General features: G+C 41.0%; 1 protein-coding gene across 6 annotated transcripts in view; it reads right to left on the minus strand.

The window, feature by feature from the left end:
• Window positions 1–374: 374 nt before the first annotated feature.
• Window positions 375–20,612, minus strand: part of RESF1 (retroelement silencing factor 1) — a 32,521-nt gene continuing 12,283 nt past the window's right edge. For 5 of the 6 annotated variants that reach the window (XM_041129634.1, XM_041129629.1, XM_041129632.1 and 2 more), the window contains 5 exons: window positions 10,300–10,384; window positions 9,257–9,400; window positions 3,502–8,894; window positions 2,637–2,711; window positions 375–1,435 (listed from right to left, as the gene is read on the minus strand). In XM_041129634.1, coding sequence (XP_040985568.1) covers window positions 1,293–1,435; window positions 2,637–2,711; window positions 3,502–8,854 — 5,571 coding nt within the window. In that variant the 5' untranslated portion in view covers window positions 8,855–8,894; window positions 9,257–9,400; window positions 10,300–10,384 and the 3' untranslated portion in view covers window positions 375–1,292. The remainder of the gene's footprint in view (window positions 1,436–2,636; window positions 2,712–3,501; window positions 8,895–9,256; window positions 9,401–10,299; window positions 10,385–20,612) is intronic. The other variant, XM_041129630.1, reaches the window with a different exon arrangement.

Below are 20,612 nucleotides of genomic sequence, written 5' to 3' on the forward strand. Positions count from 1 at the left end.
TGTTTTCTGAAGTACATGCTGTTAGAAGTTCATTAGAAAAAGCTTGGACTCAAGTCCAGTTCTCACTTGCAAACATTTTAAGAAAGAAGATCTGGCACTTATTTTAAAGCTGCTTTTCATCTACAGGAATATCTTCAATGCCTATTTAACTAACTGCAATAAACACAACTTTATACTTTTAAATTAAAAAAAAGACAAGGCATAACCTTAAAAAGTTTATTTCAAGTATAAAAACCGTTCAGTGAAATATCTACAGAGTTTTTACTTTCAGTATAAAGGTTTAAACAGATAGAAAGAATCAAGTACCAAATTTCTGAAAAAATATGATTCAATTCAAAATTCTGAAAAATGAAAAGGCACTTAAACATAAGATATCCAACAACAAATATAACCTTTATGTCACAGTGAACATGTAGCCAAACATTATCTAACTTTATAAACAAAGAAATTAATTACAGTCTGGTTAAAGTGAGCAACATAGTCCAGACGAGTGAATTCAAACTCCCTGCACTTTAACAATCACACTTTTCTTTCAAGTGTAAAGAAAGCAGAGAGAGAGAGGAAAAAAACAAGAGAAGTCTTCAGTCAACTATCAGTTTACAGCACTGTGTTCAGATGAAGAACTCAAGAGTTCAATTTGTACAAGTTCCACAAAAAGAAATGTAAGAAAACTGGGTAGCAGCATAAATACTTCATGGTATCCCCAATCTATATGTTTAATTTGAGGGTTTTATATTTGTATTCCCAGTTTAAAAAAAAATTCTACAAAAATATAAAATCTTGTTAGAAGCACAACAATCAGACTAGCATAAGTAGAAAATAAAGGTGTAATGCTTGGGAATCCACTGCAATCCCTTTCCAGTTGGAGTATTTTTCCACTGCCAGCAATGGAAAGTACCACAAGTACAAGTTCTCCAGAATCAGAAAACAAAACAGGCGATGACAATTTAAATAAGTTTGAGGTTTTTTGGTCAAGATTCAACTAACTCCTGTATCTTTTAAAAAAAAAAAAAAAAAAAAAAAACAAAAAAACCCCTCAAATATCCCAAAAAGAAAACAGTACATTTGACAATGGCATTTTCAGCACCAAAGCGTATTTGTGCAATAAATACAGACTAAGATCTCAATCATTCACAAATACAAGGCAAATAGGGGGGAAAATTGCCAACACAAAAAAAAATTTTTTTTTTTTACAGTTATTCAGAAATATGAAGTAAACAGGAAAAAGCATTTTAGTGTTGGCATTTTTTTTCCTAGTGATACTGAATAAGACCTATGATACAGGAGTGATATCAAGGCTTTTGCATCTTTTTTTCCAGATACATTTTCCTGTAGGTCTGAAACACCTCTTTTGAGTCTTTGATTGGAATGTGAAGAGCCTTGCCATCTCCATCCAGGATCTGTATAGCTGTATCAAGTGGAATACTGTACTCAGCTGAAAGACAGACAGAGAAGCAGGTTAAAGCAAAAGTCTAAGAGTCTCAAATGATGCTACTCCTTATGCATGTGGCACTTCAGGCCACCCACTGTCAAGAAGGATGCCACAAACTTCCTTCCTAAATCATCAAGCACCTCAGACTTAAATCAATGTCCAATGCACCTTCAAGCACCAAATGGTCATTTGGGTGTCTTCCTAAGAGATTTCTAAAGAATATTAAGAAAGGTGTGAATGAAAATGTGCATTTGTGAAAGTAAGAGAAAAAACAAGAGGAAGGGATAAAATAATAGCAGACATCAATAGCCTAGGACACATTCAACAGCAATAAAAGATGTAAACACTGCCAAATATGTTGCTTTCATCAAGACTACAACACAGGTAACTTGTCAGCAGAGGACTTGCACTCTGATTAAGAACAGGATGGCAACAAGGTTACAGCATGCTGACTGTACCATTTTGCTTCCTATTAGGCCAGTAAGAAAACAAGACTATAGCTAGAAAGATACCCAAAGCAAAGAAACAAAGGCAGCAGGGAGTAACCTCGCCCAAGATTTACAAAGGACGGAACAACCAAGATCCTGAGATGAAAGATGTCACTGTTTTAACTGTTGACTCCTAAAGGGTACAAAAGACCATGCAAAAAGTAATTTGCCAATCAAGAGAAATAAGGAAGATGTAGTAGCGGCACCACTTTTCCTCTGTGTGTGATACAAGTAATCCTGTCCAGACTATTGGGACACACAGGTCCTGGTACTTGTGAGCACGCGTGTATGTGTGGACAGCATCAACTTAACTGTGAAAGCCAAATAAAATTTAAAAATCACTTTCTGTTTTTATAGTCTCACACTAGACTTTGTTACATCACTTCCTACATTTTGAAGTGGGAAAGAGGTAGCTTAGTCTTTACCTACAGTTTAAAACTGTACTTGAATCTTGTCACCAGTGCTACCTCTGATTCAACTGCACACACATATGCAGGAAAATTCCAACAATCTCCAACAACATATTCTTATGGCAATAAAAATCTCCACAAATCTTTGAAACTCATGTCTACTCTACAGTATCCATTTCAGCAGCAGAGCAAGTAAAGAATAAGTTAAAATACTTTATTAAGATTTGCTGTTATAAAGGAAAACTTAAAACCAAGCAATGAGTATTTAACTTGTATTTCAAAACAGATAATCAGAAGTCATTTCACCTCTAGAGATCTCTTCCAGCTTTTTTTGCTTCACTGGATCACATTTTAACCAATCTTCTTTTTTACTCTTGACACCTAAAGAGAAAATTTCAAAAATGTTTTTGAGGATCCTATATCACAAGTTCTGATCTCTATTCAGCATCAAGTTTTAACACATATACTAGCACATACAAAAGGGAATTTCCTTTTGGTGTGAAAATGACTGCAAGGGCTGGTATGTATAACTTAAGATTTGGTTTTATTTAAAATCAAATATAGCACTTGACACAAACATGCTTCACAATGCACCACATAAAATGTCAAAAGATTGGGGATAGGGAAGAAGAGAAAGTAAAAAAGGCAGCTTAAAGCAAAGATGGCAAAGGTTACAGAGACTGTGTACCGGGTATGTCTGGCTGAAGCCCTCTCTCTTCCTCAATGCCACAAAAGATCTCTCCCTCCACTGTCTACCCAGCCAGATTTACACACAACCAGGTGAACACTGAATACAAATTAGATCACCTTTGGTAACTATGCCAAGGGAATCTGCTTTCTATGAACAAGCCAAGCTATCTTCTACAAATAGGTTAGAAAGTCTTCTCGCAAAGTGACTTCAAACTGCCATGCTCTGAACTACTCCAATTTTATTCTGTAAAACTTAAGGAAAAAAGAATAAAATGTAAAATTGAAGGAAGTCTCATGTTCTTTTTCAGCTTAACACACACCTACAGTCTGTCAGAAAGCTAGCTAAGCTATTTCAGCCTTCAGCTTCTAGAGTCCCACATTTTCACCGTCCGTAGTTTTGTGTAACATGAATTCAAGGAGTGCACGCTTTTTACTTGCAAATTAATTTACTTACAAATTAATAATCAAGATAGTATCATACCTGCCACAATGGCTTTCTCTCTTTCCAAGGAATTCTTTGCAGCTAAGCTCTCTTCATCAGCGGTTGGATTTCTGAACAGTATCTCTGGACACAGCTTAAATTCAAGTACTTCCAGTTTGCATGATTTCTCAACTTCTGAGACAGAAGCATCTCTTTTCACATCTGGGCTGTTTTGTGACACTTTGGGCTTTATAGGCCAGATGGGTCTGACAGGTGATGTCTCTAATTTTGTCAGATATATGCGTTCCTGTGCTGTACGTTTAAATGCAACTCTGTTCAGGTAGTGTTTTTTTGGTTCCTTTTGAAGATGCAATTTTAATCTGTTATTTCTTCTATTTAAATATAGCAGATTTTTATCAGGAAACATTTTCTCAGAGCACTTGTCTTTGTTTTGAGCATCCAGACGCCTCTCTTTGTTAGAAAAGTAGTTCGAGATGGTAGAAGATCGAGCCCTTTTTCTCTGTAGTTTAAGCACAGAGCGATCTGCTAATGAACTCTTTGATTTCCGGCCATTTTCTCCATTCAATTTTTTAGCTTTGTCAGTGTTTATCATGCAATTATGTGAAAGCTGCTTGGAATTCTTTGCTTCAGATTGTTTCAGTCTTTCCTCTTCCACTTTTGTTTTCTTAGGGTCTCTCTTCCCAATCTTATTTTCCTTCCTCTTCCGTTTGTATGACTGCTCCTGTGAAGGATGAACTTTAATAGATTTAGGCTGAGAATATTTGGGGTTTCTTGACTTTAAGTCTACAGTGCCAAAATTTGGGAACTTTATAGCATCAGCACGGTAACTATTCAGCTTTTTATGTTTTATTTCTGCTGATAATTTGGCTTTCTCTTTGATGTTAATTCCTACATCTTGCCCAAGTATCTCCTTTTGTTTCCTACCATTCTGTTCTTCAGCTGAATTCCCTTCACAGGTTTTAATTTTTTGTCCTTCATTGACTTCAGCATGCTTAATTTCAACAGTCTCTGACTCTGTAAATTTGTGAATGTCTGTTTTGGATTTCATGGCCAAATCTCTTTTGGTTTTATCTTTTGAAAGGGACTCCATTTTGAAAACTCTCTCTTTCTTTTTGGATGCCTTTGTCATGTTGTCTGCATCTGTATGACCAGCTGTCTGATGTTCTTTTTTGTCAGAATGAAATTCTTTGCCTAACAATGGGATTTCTCTGTCAATTTGCAGCTCTTTCTTCAAGCTGCTCCTGTTAGATTTATCAGCATCCTGGTTTTCAGAGGAATTATCTGGTCCAATTATTTCCTGTTGTGTTGTAAGTGGTTTGTATTCATTATTCACCTTTAGCCTAGCTTTTTTGTTCATTGCAGAGGTGTATTTGCAAATACCTTTTTTGCTAACATTGTTTGGGATTTTTTCAGAAATTGGCAGGTTTCCCACTGCACAGTTTTTCTTCATTACGGCATCAGATTTACTGTTCTTTTCTTGCCTCTCTGCAGAGCTAGTATTTTCAGCTTTTGAAAGCTGACCATCATTTTTCTCTGCACCAGACGTTCCAAATATACAGGGACACTGTGGCATTTTACATGCTGCAGATAGCCAACCCATTAAAGAACAATCTTTTTTTTCCCCACCCCTGTGGTTAGATGTTTTTTGTTGTTTTTTTTTCTTCTCACATAGACTCTGACGAGGCTGAATACTGCCTTCAAAGTTCTCCTTCTCAGCTGAAGTCTCTCCTGACTGTTGACTCGCTACTCTCTCGCCGTCACTAGAGGAACACCAGTTGTGTTCAGGAAACAGTTCTTGTATCTGATCAAAGTTTAACACTTCAATTTTTATCTGATCTACTGGGTCCTTCAAATGAGAATTCTTGTCACAAATTTGAGTCTCTTCTTGAGGTCTGTTCTCCATCCACTCAGCCACAGAATCATTTTGTACGGGTTCTTTTGTTAGCCCATCAGCACCTTCAATGCCATATGGAAACTCTTCCACTAGTTCAGACAGCTGATTGTTTAGATATTTAATAGGTTCTGCTCCAAAAATGTTCATCTCTCTTTCTGTACTATTTTTACTGGACGTGTAATTTTGTTTACTGTTGTCTCTTGGAACAGTGAACGCATTCGTTTCAGCAGTTACACTGATTGAGAAATCTAGCGAATTTTGAGCTAACTGCTGGTTTAACCTAGCAAAAATTTCCAAGTCATTTTCAGGATGCTTCAAAGATGCATTGAATGACATTTTTTGTTCTGAGGTAGAAATTGTTTTAAGAGGATCGCCACTGCTTTCTTTCTCCAAATGACTAGTTGTGATACCATCCCAAATCTTACCTGCTTTATTAATGCAGTTTGATGATTCTTCCAACACATTTTGCAGGAAGCTCTCTCTTTGGGGAGTGTTACTGCTCAGCTCATTTTTAGACAAGTCCAGCTGTTGTTCCTTTTGCCTTGGGTCAGATGCATTTCCTTCTGACGAGGTATCGCTTAATGCACATGTCTCAGGGACTGACCTGAAGATACTTGCTATTTGTGGATTATAAAACATATGACCTTCAACAAGAGAACATACACTAGAAATACAAAACATCTGTTCTTCCAACACAGCTGTGGACGTATCTCCTGTCTCTAACACAGCTTGCTTGTCTTTATGGTCTCTTACACTTTCTTGAAAGATTTTACTAGAAAAATTCATGACCAACTCAGGAAGAGAAGGCTTGTTTTGTAACCCAAGCTGCAGATTTTCTTTGGTATCTTGTGCCAATTGACCAACTTTCCCTTGGTTTTCATCGTATGAATTATTTGCACTCACACTGCTTTTTACTCTTCTGTTTCCATCAGCTAATTTGGTCTGTTGCAAATGAGAGTCCACTTTCTGTACCAGAACACAATCACTGGGTGATGACCAAACAGTTTCTATTGTTCCTTTATCGGTATTTACCACACTTAAAACATTTTTCCCCTGTTCTTGCAAGCTACATATGCTTCCTGAGTCAACCACTGGATAGGTTTTACCTGCAGATGTTGGACATTTGTCTGCCTGCTCACTCTGTGTTCTCTGTTCAGAAAGTACTAAAGGAGAGACAACTGCAACTTGGAGTTCAAAACTTTTTATCAAATTGCAACTCAATGTATCAAGTTTTTGTGCTACAGAAGCAGTTGTTACAGGCAAAATTGCTTCATCTGTACTAACCAGAACATTATTTTGTTCTCTATTTTTTGTGTTTTGGCTGCAAGACGAAATCTGATTTGCTGTGGGGCTTTCCTTTGACTGGCTATTTTGCACAGTTACAGATTCTGACGGATGCTTTCTCCACAAGCCCAGGCATGCAGTTAGCTCTTCCACAGAGTAACTATAATTGCTCTGATTACCAGATGTATTTTCAGTAAATGGCGTTTTCTTCTGAGCTACATCACTCTGGAATTTAGCTTCACCAGATTCGGCAGGAGAGTTTGTGTGAACCATAAATGCCTGCTCACTTTTCAAACTTTCTATGTTCTTCTCAGTAGTGTCTTTTAGTAAGCTTCCACCTGAGGCAGATCTATCTACCAGTGGTTTTTCACTACGCAGGAGACTAGTCAGTATTTTATCAGCAATAGCACCAGCTGTCTTCTCTTTCAATATATTTGTGCTGCTCAATACAAACTGAAGAAATGATGAATTCTTGGGGTTAGCTGGCACATTCTTTGATGCAATTTTGATAGAGCTATCCACTTGACTAAAACACGAAGCGTTGTTCAAGGATGTCACAGTTTTTTGAGAAGAGGCCAAGGCACATGCCTCCCTTTGTTCCAAGATGGGAGTACTCTCGGGATTATTTAGTTGAGCTGGGAGTTTGCTTTGAGAGGGAATAGGAGCAGAGCTTGATGAAAGGCTTCCCTGCTCTACCTGAGGGTTACTTCGAGTCACCTCTAATCCTCTGTTATCAGCATTGGCTACATTTTTGTCATTTCTTTCTTCAGGTGAAGAGTTAAGTATTGGACTCTCTGTCATCGCTGTTTCAGATGGGGAAGGTGGTACATTTTGTTTGGGCGCCCGTGAAAGACAATTAGCAAGAGCAGCTTGATAACTTGGAGGAAGTGGGGGAGTACTTTTGCCATGTTTTGAAGCTGCAAAGAGTTTTCTTCTATAATGATGCATCCTTTCAAGCAGGACACATTTTTTTTTAATAGTGAGCAGCTTTTGAGCTTCCCAAGCTAGTCTGTCCTTTGTAATTGTTCTTCCATCTGCTGCTGCTGAAGAAGTTTGAGAATTAACAGGCCCATTCATTAAACTACTAGTCTGGCTTTCCTGAACTGAAGCACTATCACTCAGTGGCTTTGAAGCAGCCACCGAAGAAAGAGTTTCCAGTTCTTTCACAATATCATACAGTTCTTTGGAAATGCCAGAGTATGGCACAGACTTTTCATTAAAAGGCTGATTTGCTGTCACATTTCCACTTGAATTACTGACGTTCCTAACTGATTGACTGACTTCTCCAGATTGCTGTTTCTGACAGTGTTGCTGAACACTGTTAAAATCAGAAGCATTTTCTGGATCTGATGGGCGCCTCTGTTGGCTAAGGGTGTATCCATTAGGCACATTTTGAACTGCCTGTGGTACACCTATTAAAGACTGTGTTGCAGCTCTTGAATCACAGTTGGCAGGCAACAAAGATGGTGGAGAACATCCGCTAGGAGCTTCTGATCCCATCTGACTTGGTCGATACTGTAGCAGCTGTACATTTGCTTCAGTATTTTGATTCAGTGAGTGTAAAACTTTAAACTGATTGTTGGAACGATATATTTGGTTTTGGACACATTGCCCAGATGTACCAAGAGACATAGAACTATTCTGGGAATGAACGTTACTTTGATACAACATTGTAGTTCTCACAGAATTATGCTGCTGTATTTGTGGCTGCACAGCGTAACCGTTTCTGGGGACGTACTGAGGTTCCTGAAGTACATTCCTCATGTTATTTCCAGCGTTCATTTGAGATGGGTGAGGTAACTTTCTACAGGAATAAATGTAGCCATGGGAGTTTGGCCAAGAAGTCTGAGTCATCTCTGTCTGCAAAAGCGATGTCTGACTGGGAGGTTTTGGAGTGACTGGTACACAGGACAGTGGATGTCGAACAAGTGAGTATTTTGAGATGAAAAAATCATTACTAGCTGCAGATGCTCCTGGTAAAGCCTGATATGAAGTTTTGAATCTTTCAGCATCAACAAGAGGGAAGGCAGCATTGCTAGTTGGCAGATACACCATTTGGTTATTTCCAGCATCAGTGCATACATTTTTAGAGGAACTGGCATTTGTCAGAGGAAAAGCATGTGCATTAGAAAGCGACTGAGTGTAACATGCTTCTTTACTTTGCAGGTTCTTCTTTACATCAGCATTCTGGAATGGTCTTACATTCCAGTCCATCTTTTTTTAATTTCTTTTTCTTCAGCCAAAAGCCAAAATGCTAAAAAACAAACAAACAAACAAAAAAACAAACAAACAAAAAAATACAACAACAAAAAACCAAACCTTAATCTTTTGATCAGATCCTATTTCACTTAGCAAGAAGTGATTCAGAATGCATTATGAACAGAACCATTGAACTTAAATTGCTAGGCAGAGCAGCTCCATTGGCACATCCCATGGACATCGATGTTGTCAATGTCAAGCTGCATAAATTGTTTCCCAGAACACAGTTAAGGTACAAGACGACAGAGCAGCAACTAACAGTTCTATTGACTGTCTAATGAGTAACAAAATCCTCACATTACCCTCCTAATTCTATTATCATTCAACTTTTTAATTTAACAAGATTGCTATATTTACCTTCTCATCCAAAAATGATGGAAAAAGCCCAATGTATTTGTATAACATGATACAATAAGCAATGCTTAAGAGCTGAGCATAAGAAGCACCTACACAATATAATACAGGTCAGAGTTTCCAGACAAGACTTGACTTCAATTATACCTTCAAATACAACAAAAAAAAAGGAGAAAATGAATTTGGGTTCAGTAAAGATCTCTCATAATAACATGGCACACTTGTTTTTATTCTACATGTCATTTGCTCTTCCCTGACACTGTGGGCAGTTACTAATTTTTGAGAAACACGAGTCTGTGACTCTAGTTAACAGCACATGTAGCTACAAGCAAACCACCCCTAATTCAGTTTGGTAGTGTTAACTTAGTCAGCAGAAGGCATGAAGCATGGAGATGACATCATCACCTCTGCTATTTCAGTCAGTACACCTCCAAGAGGTAACAGTGTCACAAATCTCTAACTCTTTATGTGTTATATTCCAGAATTTACACCGATTACCAACAAGCCCAACTGGGTGAGCATGTTACTTCTGAATGACCTCTGGAATGTTGTTAGAGACAACATCTTCAAAGTCAAACACTCTTTCAGTCTTCAAAAATGGAAAAGCACAAAAAACCCATAACAACCTACAAGCATGAATGCTGTTTGCATCTCAGTAAGTTCCTCTCAGTGTGGTCAAAACCACCTAGGACAGAACAAACAGCTCACTTTGTGCAGGGTGTTAGACAATTTCTCAACAAAATGTTTCAGGTCATTTCTCTCAGATCACCCAAGGTTCCTGACTTTCTTTCATGGACTCTTTTAGATTTTAAGACTCTCCTGATTTCAAACTTAGGAATTAGAAGCATCACTCAGAACTAGCTTGTAAGAGTCACAAAGTTACAATCTTCCAGGTGTTATTATTAAAATTCAAAGATAGAGCTATCTTCTTCACTCTCTTACTTTCTCTGCTCTCAAAGGACACCAGTAACAAATGAAAACAGGAAAACAAAGTCACATATGAAATTCGTAAAAAACATCAACAACAGTATTAAGGCAGTACTTACAGTGATGCAGAAATCTTAGATGAGAAAACAGGCTTTTGCATCCAAGCTACAGATTTCAGACTGCTAATGTTACACTGGGTATTTCCTGAAAAATAATCAGGGGATAAAACAATCATGTCTTTGAATTAGATAACTGCTGAAGAAATTTAAGACATTTATACATTCCAGAAACATGATTGAGATATGTAAACAAGACTAAGATGCCAACTAGCAGTAATTGTAAAATCTTTGCTAGAGGAGAAGCTTTGATTACATGCAACACAAAACTTAGCCAAAAGTAAAACCCAATTCTTGTCACTGTCAAGACCATAAAAGTGAGTACAGCCTTAGATCACCATCATTATTAGCTGGATTAAGAAAACTAAGTTTGCAACTGTGGTCACAACCTTAAAATTTTTTTATAACTTTAATGCAACAAAACATGCTACTTTAAAAAGTGGTATTTGGCAGAAAGCGCTTGTCTTAAGAAGAACATTTGAGAAGTTCGGTTAACAGTACAGGACTACGAAAGACAAAGAGAAGACTATTCCTCACACATGCCCGCTTCACTCCATCTACTACTTTCTCACCTTGACCACAAGCCTCAGAAATCATCAGCAACTACTACACAGGCAACTGCCAATTTTTCATTGACGGTGCATAGAAAGGGAATGGAGACACCCCCATTGAACGCAAGAGTAACAGCACAGCTCTTCAACAAATCTATCACACAACTAAAATGCCTACACCTAGACTTCTCTATCAGATAGTTTTGGCATGTCTTTGGCCTCTGCCTTATGTGATGTCCCTGAATCACTCTGTGGAGACACCTCATATTCACCTCACAGATGTGAGGGGTATTTGGGCCATCTGTATAAAAGGCCAGCAAGTTCACTGATTATGGGTTTCTGTTCTAGGGGAAAAGGAACAATACATCCAAAGAGTGGAAGGCTATGTTTCCTTCAGTTTTCTAATAGCCTTAATCTACACAAAACATCTAAATTCATTTCTGATACGAAAGACCTCAGTTTTTATTGGCAATGTTTGTTATTAATTACTATTTCTGAGAGGCCTTCCTCTAGGAAAACACACACAGAGGAAAGTAAACGAAGCCTAAAACACAGAATAAATTGTTACAGGCTTTTGATCTATTGGACTGGGTAAGACATTCCAGCAAAGATTTAATGCTTCATTCACAGAACACTGTAACTTAACATTAAAGTCTGTACACCTGCATAATGGAGCCAGAAAACACCTGAACAGGGCAAACATAGGGAGAGTATGGGACTCAGCAGTGTTGTGTGAGACTTGTGAGAGGCAAACCAAGATCACAGTAACAGTTGACTCCTAAAGGGTACAGAAAGCACACCCAAAACCAGTTCACTGTCACCAGTCAAGAGGATAGTACGACATGGAGTAAACTCATGAGGTTACATCCCTTATCCTACACATTGCTGGAAGAGAAAGTTAACAAACGCAGCAGGAAGCCGCAGAACCATGCTGTGGGAACTACTGTGCCAACTACTGTGGACAGTAACTGAATGGTCAACCCTGAGCAACCATTTACCATTTCTGCAGAGAGCAGCATGGCAGTAACCAAACCGCTAACTTAGCATTAATGTATTTAGCATTTTGGTTAAATGGTAAATGCAAAAAGAGAGCAGCTAAGACACCTGCATGATGATCATCAGGTAAACTACTCGCCTGTCAATCGGTTTCTATTCTGTTGTTCACCAGGGAACACAGACAACCAGTTCAAATGGAGTGAGCAAATGCAGAAGGCAACAGGTTGCCACAATTAAAGGGTATAAAAAGATAGCTCACCAACCGTGGGCTAAGACCAGCAGCAGAGGATCATAACATTGAAGATCCCCACCACCTGGAAAATCAACAGTTATGGAGGCAAACACCCTTCTCCAGGCTATGTCAACACACAAGGACAGGTGTTCCTGTAGCCCCCACACCATAAGCATGGTCTCTTAAGGGCCAATACAAGGATCTTGTGGACCATATCCAGCTAAAGGACTGACAGTGCAGGGTGCAACAAGTAGGGACCCACACCTCAGCTGTGTGCACACAAACTCATGGGATGTTTCCTCACCAGCATGGGGATCAGCAGGTTATAGGGAACAGTAAATGCTCACATAAAGCTGGAGCAACCCCATCTCCCACAGGTGTGTGCAAGAAGAGAGCTTGCGCTTGTAACACATACATAGGAGTCACAATGTGGAGAGCGAGCAATGCATGTCACAAAGAGAGATTAGAACTTCCTGAGATAAAAGAAGGGTGTTTAGAAACAGCAGGTGCTTCCAGAAACTGTAGGTGCCTAACATTTTTGCAGTGTCACATTTTCTAGTTTATTTGTTATATTACCAATTTTCCTTCTGAAGATATAGTTGAGTGAGTGCCAGTTAATTACATGTTCTTAATCAACTGCTTCAATCCTGAATAAACTACATGAACAGAATAGTTCTCTACTACAGTTTACCATAACTGTACTTTACTGTATTTGTGCAATTTTTTTAATTGCAATTGTACGCTGTAGTGCCTGGACTATTAAAAAAAAAAAAATCACTGTAATGTTTGTATAGTCATGGTCTCAATCCTCTGCTAGGTAACACTGCTATACATTTGCTCCTGCTAACAGAATGACCTTAAGCATGATTAGTAGAAGGAAATAAACAATATCCACCTGGAGATTAGCAGTATCAGTAACCCAAAAGTACCATGAGGAAGTAACCAGCAACAGAAGATGAAAGGAATGATGACAAATAAGGAGTATTTGATCAGGTGACCCACATAACTCTGGGATCAGGAGACTAGTAATATAAATTCAGCATAAAGCCAGCTCTGTGGAAGATCCTTTGATCACTCTGGAGAAACAGCAACCAGTAGACTTCACCGCTTTTCAAAAGCATTGAAGTTTACTTCATCCAGGTCCACTGATAAGGAGGAAGCTAGCATTGTACCCTGATTTGAACTGTGGTCAGCAAAACCTCATATTTACCAGTGTGACAGCCAGCATAGGGCTGGCCTCCCCCCAAGTTACCTATCAGGATGGGTCCATGGGAGCTCAGCTCCTCTGGTGTAACTGTAGCAGGGCTTGCGGGTAGGTTGACCTCAGTCAGCAGCCAAGCACCCATGCAGCCACTCGCTCACCCCCAAGCAGGACAGAGGAGAAAACTGGAAGAACAAAAAGTGAGAAATCTCAAGGGTCGAGATAAAGAGAGTTTAACAGGCAAAGGAAAGGGGGGGGGCGGGGAAACAAGCAACACAAAGGAAATCACTCACCACCTCCCACAAGCAGACCAGTGCCCAGCTAGTCTCTGAGCAACAGCCACCTTGGAAGCCATCCCCCCCTCTTCCTCCACCTGTTTTTATCGGTGAGCATGAGGTTACACTGTCTAGAATATCCCCTTTTGCCAACCTGGGTCACCTGGCCTGGCTGTGTCTCCTCCCAGCCTCTTGCCTACTCGCACCCCACTCGCTGGGGGGGCAGAGTGGGAAACAGAGGAGGCCCTGATGCTGTGCAAGCACTGCTCAGCAATCGCCAAAACGCTGGTGAGTTACCAACACTGTTTTAGCCACAGATCCAAAACCCAGCACTATACAGCTGCCATGAAGAAAATTAACTCCATCCCAGCCACACCCAGTACAGGGCTGCAAAGGGCACCGAACTGTAAAGCTCATGGTGTATGGATTGTTCGGCTCATAGTTCACAAACGAGTTTCAACATGTCTAGCGCACACATGGGGGGTTACAAAAGCGACCCAGCCTTGGATTGCCTTGAGGCCCTGTCTCTCTGCAGAGAAGACTCCCGGGGAGCTGTGTAGACAGCTTAGCCCTGGGTTGTCTGATAAACCCTAAACTAAACAGGGCGGTGGCTGCACCATTCAAAGAACCAAAACCTGAACTGAGCCTTGAAATCCCATAACAAATAGTATGCCCCGAGTCTCAATCCAACCACTATTCAGTTGCCTGAGGAAGCAAAGCAAAAAAACCCTAGGTTTCAGTTTCAAATGACAACCTTGTGTATTCAATCACAGACCAGCAAAGGAAAGATAAGGGGAAACACCAATCAGATATACCTAATCCACTTAGGCATATATCATAATCCACTCAGACATAGTCATACACACCATTCACAAGTTAGGGGATAAAAACTCTAAGATTCAGGTTGGAAACTGGGGAGTCACTTCTCCAACTATACAGTTGGCTTGTGAAGGAGACTCTTCCCCCCCTTGATCGGGACACTGGCCAAGGTAGCTTCCCTGGGATTGAGAGCCCTTACCTGAAGGGGTAAGTGAATATTGTTTATGCTTTAAGTTTGTAAACACATGCGTGCTTGTGGCTGTCTGTGAATGGCTTATGGTTGTGTGATAAATGAATTTAGTCTCAAACAGGATTCCAATCAAAGTTTACAATTTATTAAATGAATAAAGGCAAGCAAACAGCGCTGGGTGCGTCGGGAGTCTCTGCTCTACCAAGACGCACACTGTGAAAAACAACCCAGCTTCTTTTATAGTCTAACATTAGTTACATATTCATACTAGGCGTGTCCTTCCAAAAGACTCTCCACCTCCTGGTTGTGCAGGTGCAGTAGTTCTCCTAGAAACTTCTTGAACTCTCCTCATTGGCTGAGGGGTCTTCGGTTCTCCTAGAAACTTCTCGAACTCTCCTCATTGGCTGAGGGGTCTTCGGTTCTCCTAGAAACTTCTGGAACTCTCCTCATTGGCTGAGGGGTCTTCGGTTCTCCTAGAAACTTCTCGAACTCTCCTCATTGGCTGAGGGGTCTTCGGTTCTCCTAGAAACTTCTGGAACTCTCCTCATTGGCTGAGGGGTCTTCGGTTCTCCTAGAAACTTCTCGAACTCTCCTCATTGGCTGAGGGGTCTTTGGTTCTCCTAGAAACTTCTGGAACTCTCCCCATTGGCTGAGGGGTCTTCGGTTCTCCTAGAAACTTCTCGAACTCTCCTCATTGGCTGAGGGGTCTTCAGTTCTCCTAGAAACTTCTCGAACTCTCCTCATTGGCTGAGGGGTCTTCAGTTCTCCTAGAAACTTCTGGAACTCTCCTCATTGGCTGAGGGGTCTTCTATACAATGTATCTCCGACCAAGCTCCTCACTGCTAGGACAGGACAGCAGACAACCTGTGCAACAGGCGACACCCTGCACAGCACCAGCTGTGGCCATCAAAACCAGAGCGAGCGCGCAACAGACACCTCCCCCCCAACAAATGCATATAACAAATTGCTTACACGCTGCCACTTCAATACACCCTCTATTCATACCTACTAAAGATCACCCCGTTCATAACCTCACTTAATACTATGATAAATGCCTCAGTTCTCCCCTAGGATCTCTTGTTTAACACTGCGCAGTTAACAACAAAAACGGTTTTGGGCTGGCAAAAAAGAACTATATACATATCATCTGTTTCCTCCTGGCCTGTGATTATACGAGGACCGACAAAATGGTTAAAGATTACATATATACAGTGAGGGTCACATTTTATTATGCGGCCCTAGCATTGTTTATATTGACACGAATCAGATGAACACATTTCACAGTTGTAATAGTGTAGTACTCTTGCTTTAAAAATTGCAATAGTGCATTCCTCCATTGTATCTGTAAAACCTGCAATAGTGGCGTGTTAAGTCTGTAAGTGAAGTTCAAATAAATTATTTGCTTGAACCTTGCAGTTAAGTCTTTTTCCACCACATACGTCTGATATGCTTTATTTAGAATCACTGTTTTATTAGTTTTAGATAACAGATACTTGAATTAAGGGCTCATCTTTTTCCTTGGCATAACCACTTCTGTGCTAATCAATCAACTGTCCCAGCATATCATGATGAAATTCAGCATGCTGGAGGCATTAAAGGCATCAACTCCTACAAACTGATCCTTGTGCTCCAGCACCATGACTGCCCTGGGACAAGCTGGTGGGAGAGCGGAGAACGCAGACAGCACTGAGGCTGTCCTACAACAATCTCCCCATGCCACACAAGTATAAATAAATTTATCAGGGACATAAATAGACAGGAAGTAGTGCATGGCATAGAAAGCAACATGAATAAAAGTAGTTCATCTGCCTCAAGTTTGCAAAATGATAATTTAAAAGTAATCGTTAACTAATAAACATACTACTTATTTCCATTTAAGTATTGAGCCTTGTCTGTCTGGCTAAGTACAGACTGACCTAAGCTTGCTCTGTGTTTTCAGCTAGCCAAATAAAATCTGGCTTGAGCCTGGAGGTAACTGCACATGGCATCACATTCAAGCCTATATGCTTTGCTGATAATGGTGCTATGCATTTCACTTACATGTGGGAACTGAAGTTAAAATTGTGTTTTGAGCTCCTGCTTTTTTTTTTTTTTTTTAGTCAAACTGGACATAAAAGTTTATGTATATATACACATATAAAAAACTAGGAATATAAACTAAGAATAAGCATCTTCAACTTAACTGAGAGTGTCTTCAACTTAACTTTTCTGAGTTTACTTATGTAAACTGTTAACCTGAACACCCAGTACAACAGCATTAAAAAGTAGTCTCTCTCCAGGCACTAGTCACACGCACAAGCCCTATGCATAGGAATAAGAGCCACACGTACACTCAGAGAGTGCAAAAATGAAACTGGTGTGAGGAAATTAGTTCAAATTTCTGTCATGGTCAGATCCTCTGCCACTATCTACCCCTTGAAGGAATAAGGTCCTGAGGCATAAAGTGAGTTTTTTGGGGATAAGGCACTCATTAAGTAGGTAACAATTACACCACCCTGCAAGTGAGGACTATCCTGCTTCTATTCCAAATTCCTTATAATCTACCTAATAGGTATCACTCAGTTCCCAGGAAAGTATCCCCATCTGGCATCCTAAGTAAGGGGGGGAATCACCAAGGTACAGGCCAGCCATTCCTCAGGAGCATTCCAAAAGGGGCTCCCATGGAACAATTTATACATCACTCTCCTCGATGCTTTCTGCGGTCACCACCTAGCAGTGTCATCTCACTGTTGCTGGGCAAGCCCAGGGCCCTACTTGATCTGGATCATCTCCTCACAGGTCCCTACACGTTTGGGATCTCCAAGGTCCTGGGTAGCAAGCACACAGGCTTAAGGTTCGAATTCCCAGTGAGACACACAAATCATGATGGTCAAATTCAGAGTCTTATTTGACAGAAGATAAAATACAGGAACACGAATGTACAAGCATACACAGTTTGCTGCAGGGCTCCTTAAAAGTCGTCGCTGGTATATCAGGAATTATACTACAAAGCAGCATATCTTTAGTCCGTTCTTTGACAATTTAGGAACTCTCAATTCCATCAAAGAAGGGCTACATCCTCAGGAATTCCTGACAAAGCAGTCCCCCAGAACCTGGGAGGTTATCCAATTCCAATGTAAAGAAACTACAGCAAAGGACAAGGGACTAAAGACTCAAGTCTCTCAATGTTAGGAAGAGAGAAAGAAAGTGAGAGAGAATCAGAGTAAGGCAGCTTCACTTTCTCATATGAGTAAAGTGAGGAGAATTCATACCTGTCCTTAAGTTTGTGGTGAGTGGATTCAAGGTCCCTGGTGTACGATTCAGACCTGCCTGCTCGCCCTCCTTCCTTCTGCTATTTACATTGATTCTTATAAAGCCTTTTCAGGTTTACATGTGTTAGCAGAAAGGGGCTCTTCACTTGGAAGCGGTGTTTGGGGCAGCACCAACAGAGAATCAGGGTTGCTGTGAGTCCCGGACTGAAGCAGGGACTGGTAGATGGCTGCTTCTCCTGGGAACAGAAGGGAGATAGGAGAGAGCCATCACCCTGGAAAGGCCACCCAGGGCAGGGCATCAGCAGCTAACACCTTTCCCTAGCTCACTCCAGGCACTTGTCCCCATGCCTGGAAGGGGAACCGCACCACGATGCATCCCCAGCCCACATCCCCAGCCCACGTCCATCACCGGTGCTGGGATCCCTGAGCTGCCACAGCAGAGGGTCCAGTTGATTCAGAAGCACTTGAGCCTGACTGCCCATCCAGCCAGTCTACTTTTCTTTATTGCCAAAGACTCCCGCCCACTCACCCTCGGGGTGCAGCTGGGCAACCCTTCCCGTTTAACCCTTGCTGCTTTGGATCTGACCTTCTGCAAGTCAGTGGATTGCCCACGAGCAAGCTGGAGCTCTGAACAAAACCTCACAAAATATACAAGACTAACAACATCTGTAACGCGCTTAGTTGCATCACTTTCCTATCTTCCCACCAGAACTCTGTAGCACAACCAGGAGAGAGATCAATTCTCTGAGGCAACATCCAGTTTTAGCCCTACAAACTCCTGCCACGACTCCTGCTGTTTCAGTCATTTGAGATGTCACAATTTGTGAAAAGAACACGGTACTTCCATTTCAAAGAGAAACTATAGACAAAGAGACTCCAAACTCTTCTCTGCACCTGACACCCTTAGAGGCGTGTGTGGCATAGACATCAGTCCTGGCATTGCACAGGCAGGACACAATGTCCACGCTTCCCCCCACTGAGTCATGTAAGGAAGGGGTGGAAATGTCGGGTTAGCACTGTATTATACAGTATTTCCGAGCACACAAAGGAAAGAAGAAGCACAGAAGAGAGTAGAGGTGGGATGGGATGCGATGCCTGGTCAGCAAGTCCAGCTAGCACTTCTGTGACTCAACAATAAAAGCAGGACAGTCCAACCAGAAAAATTTTAATTCCTCAGACCCACCGGCTGGTCGAGTCGCTCATCTGAAACAGCCCTGCCCTGCTTCCTGCTGGCCTGCCTGATAACCATGCTCATGCAAGTCTTTGCAGACACCAATATTAAGTTTTGGAGTAAGTTGGATTTACTGAATTAAGTTTAGCCCAGTATTAGTGAATTACTGGATTTCCTGTCATTTTGACTCAGATAAGTATACTACTGATTGATACTTGTTACTGTACTGTTATTTTGAGACAAACTGTTTAACCCTAAAGCTGCTGGTCTGGTGTCTGTTACCATATCCTGAATCTAACTCGACCAGGCTGCCTCAAGCCCCTCCACTCCAGTGTCAACAGAGGGATGCAGCACACAGCATGGTGACCAGCCCCAGCCTCGCAGCAGGTGTCTGAACTGACTGTTTCAGGGCCTTGCCCCATCTAGTCAACACTAGTACATTTCGTGTAGAGAGTTTTGGTCCAATTAAAGAAAGCTTTTAATAATGAATAAGAGTATTTTATCACTATTGCAAGTGCCTCAGTTACACTTGTTGCATGCTAGTTAACACTGCTAACCAATGTATCTAGACTGACTGCACATGCCCCGCCTTCTTGTCTACCACTTATGAAGGATAGCTAGCCTGGCTCCACAGCTGTATCCTACCTCAGTAGAACATACACACACATGAAGACCAGGTCTTTTACCTGGGTGTTTCACCTGCTTTGTACCATTCTCAAAAGCAACGACAGCTCTGGCCGTACAGGCTATTTGGAGTGCTCAACAGTATGGATGCAGAAGCCCCAACCAATAAGCTAGACACAATCACTACCTCACTGCAAAATCTTCACTTTCCCTTACAGTTATCTTTACTTAAGTTGGGACTCGGACAGTGGTTGACCACAAACACTTTACCTTTATGGGAACGTCCAAAACACCGTGATTGCACGTTATTACTAAACCTTTTGGGGTAACCCAAGCAAACATTTGCTCAGCTCTGAGCTGCCTTCAAACCCAACCAAGGGTGCAAGCTGCAGTTGCTGGAACCTTAAGAGAAGGTGACAGCAGAATCTCACCTGCTAAAACTCATAAAAGTTGTCCGGAATAATGCCACTGATAACAAGTAACACCTGCAAGCCTGGCAGCTCTTGGTAAACTTTACACATAATGCAAACACAGACTTAGCTGTTGCCTATGTATTGACTATAGGAGATGCTACTACTGAACGAATCTAGCCTGTCATATCTCTGGCTTTATACTGAGACAGATCTGTGATCCATCATGCCATGGATCGACAACAGGCCTGGCAGAGAAATAAAGGACAACAACAGGCAGACATTGAAGCTTGCATCCCTCATCTAGGATGGGGCTCGTGTGAAGGGATTTCCCCTGGGGGAGTCTGACATTTCTCAGTACACTCTGACGAACAAGCTGAGACAGTACTCCTGTATGTCAGCAACGGCTGCGTGTGTCTATGATCCTGAATGGTCACCAACAGCAACTGGAGCTTTGAATTTGATGTTATATCCAGTCACGGCTTTGTTAGTTTTGATTTTATTGTGTTTACTGGTTATAATCATTCTGTATATCAAAGTTGGGCAAATAATGAAACAAATTATGTTAATCCAACATGTAAAACACATGCAATCAA

Source organism: Aquila chrysaetos, chromosome 17 (genome assembly GCF_900496995.4).
Source record: "Aquila chrysaetos chrysaetos chromosome 17, bAquChr1.4, whole genome shotgun sequence".
In the NCBI taxonomy this organism is placed as follows: Eukaryota; Metazoa; Chordata; class Aves; order Accipitriformes; family Accipitridae; genus Aquila; species Aquila chrysaetos.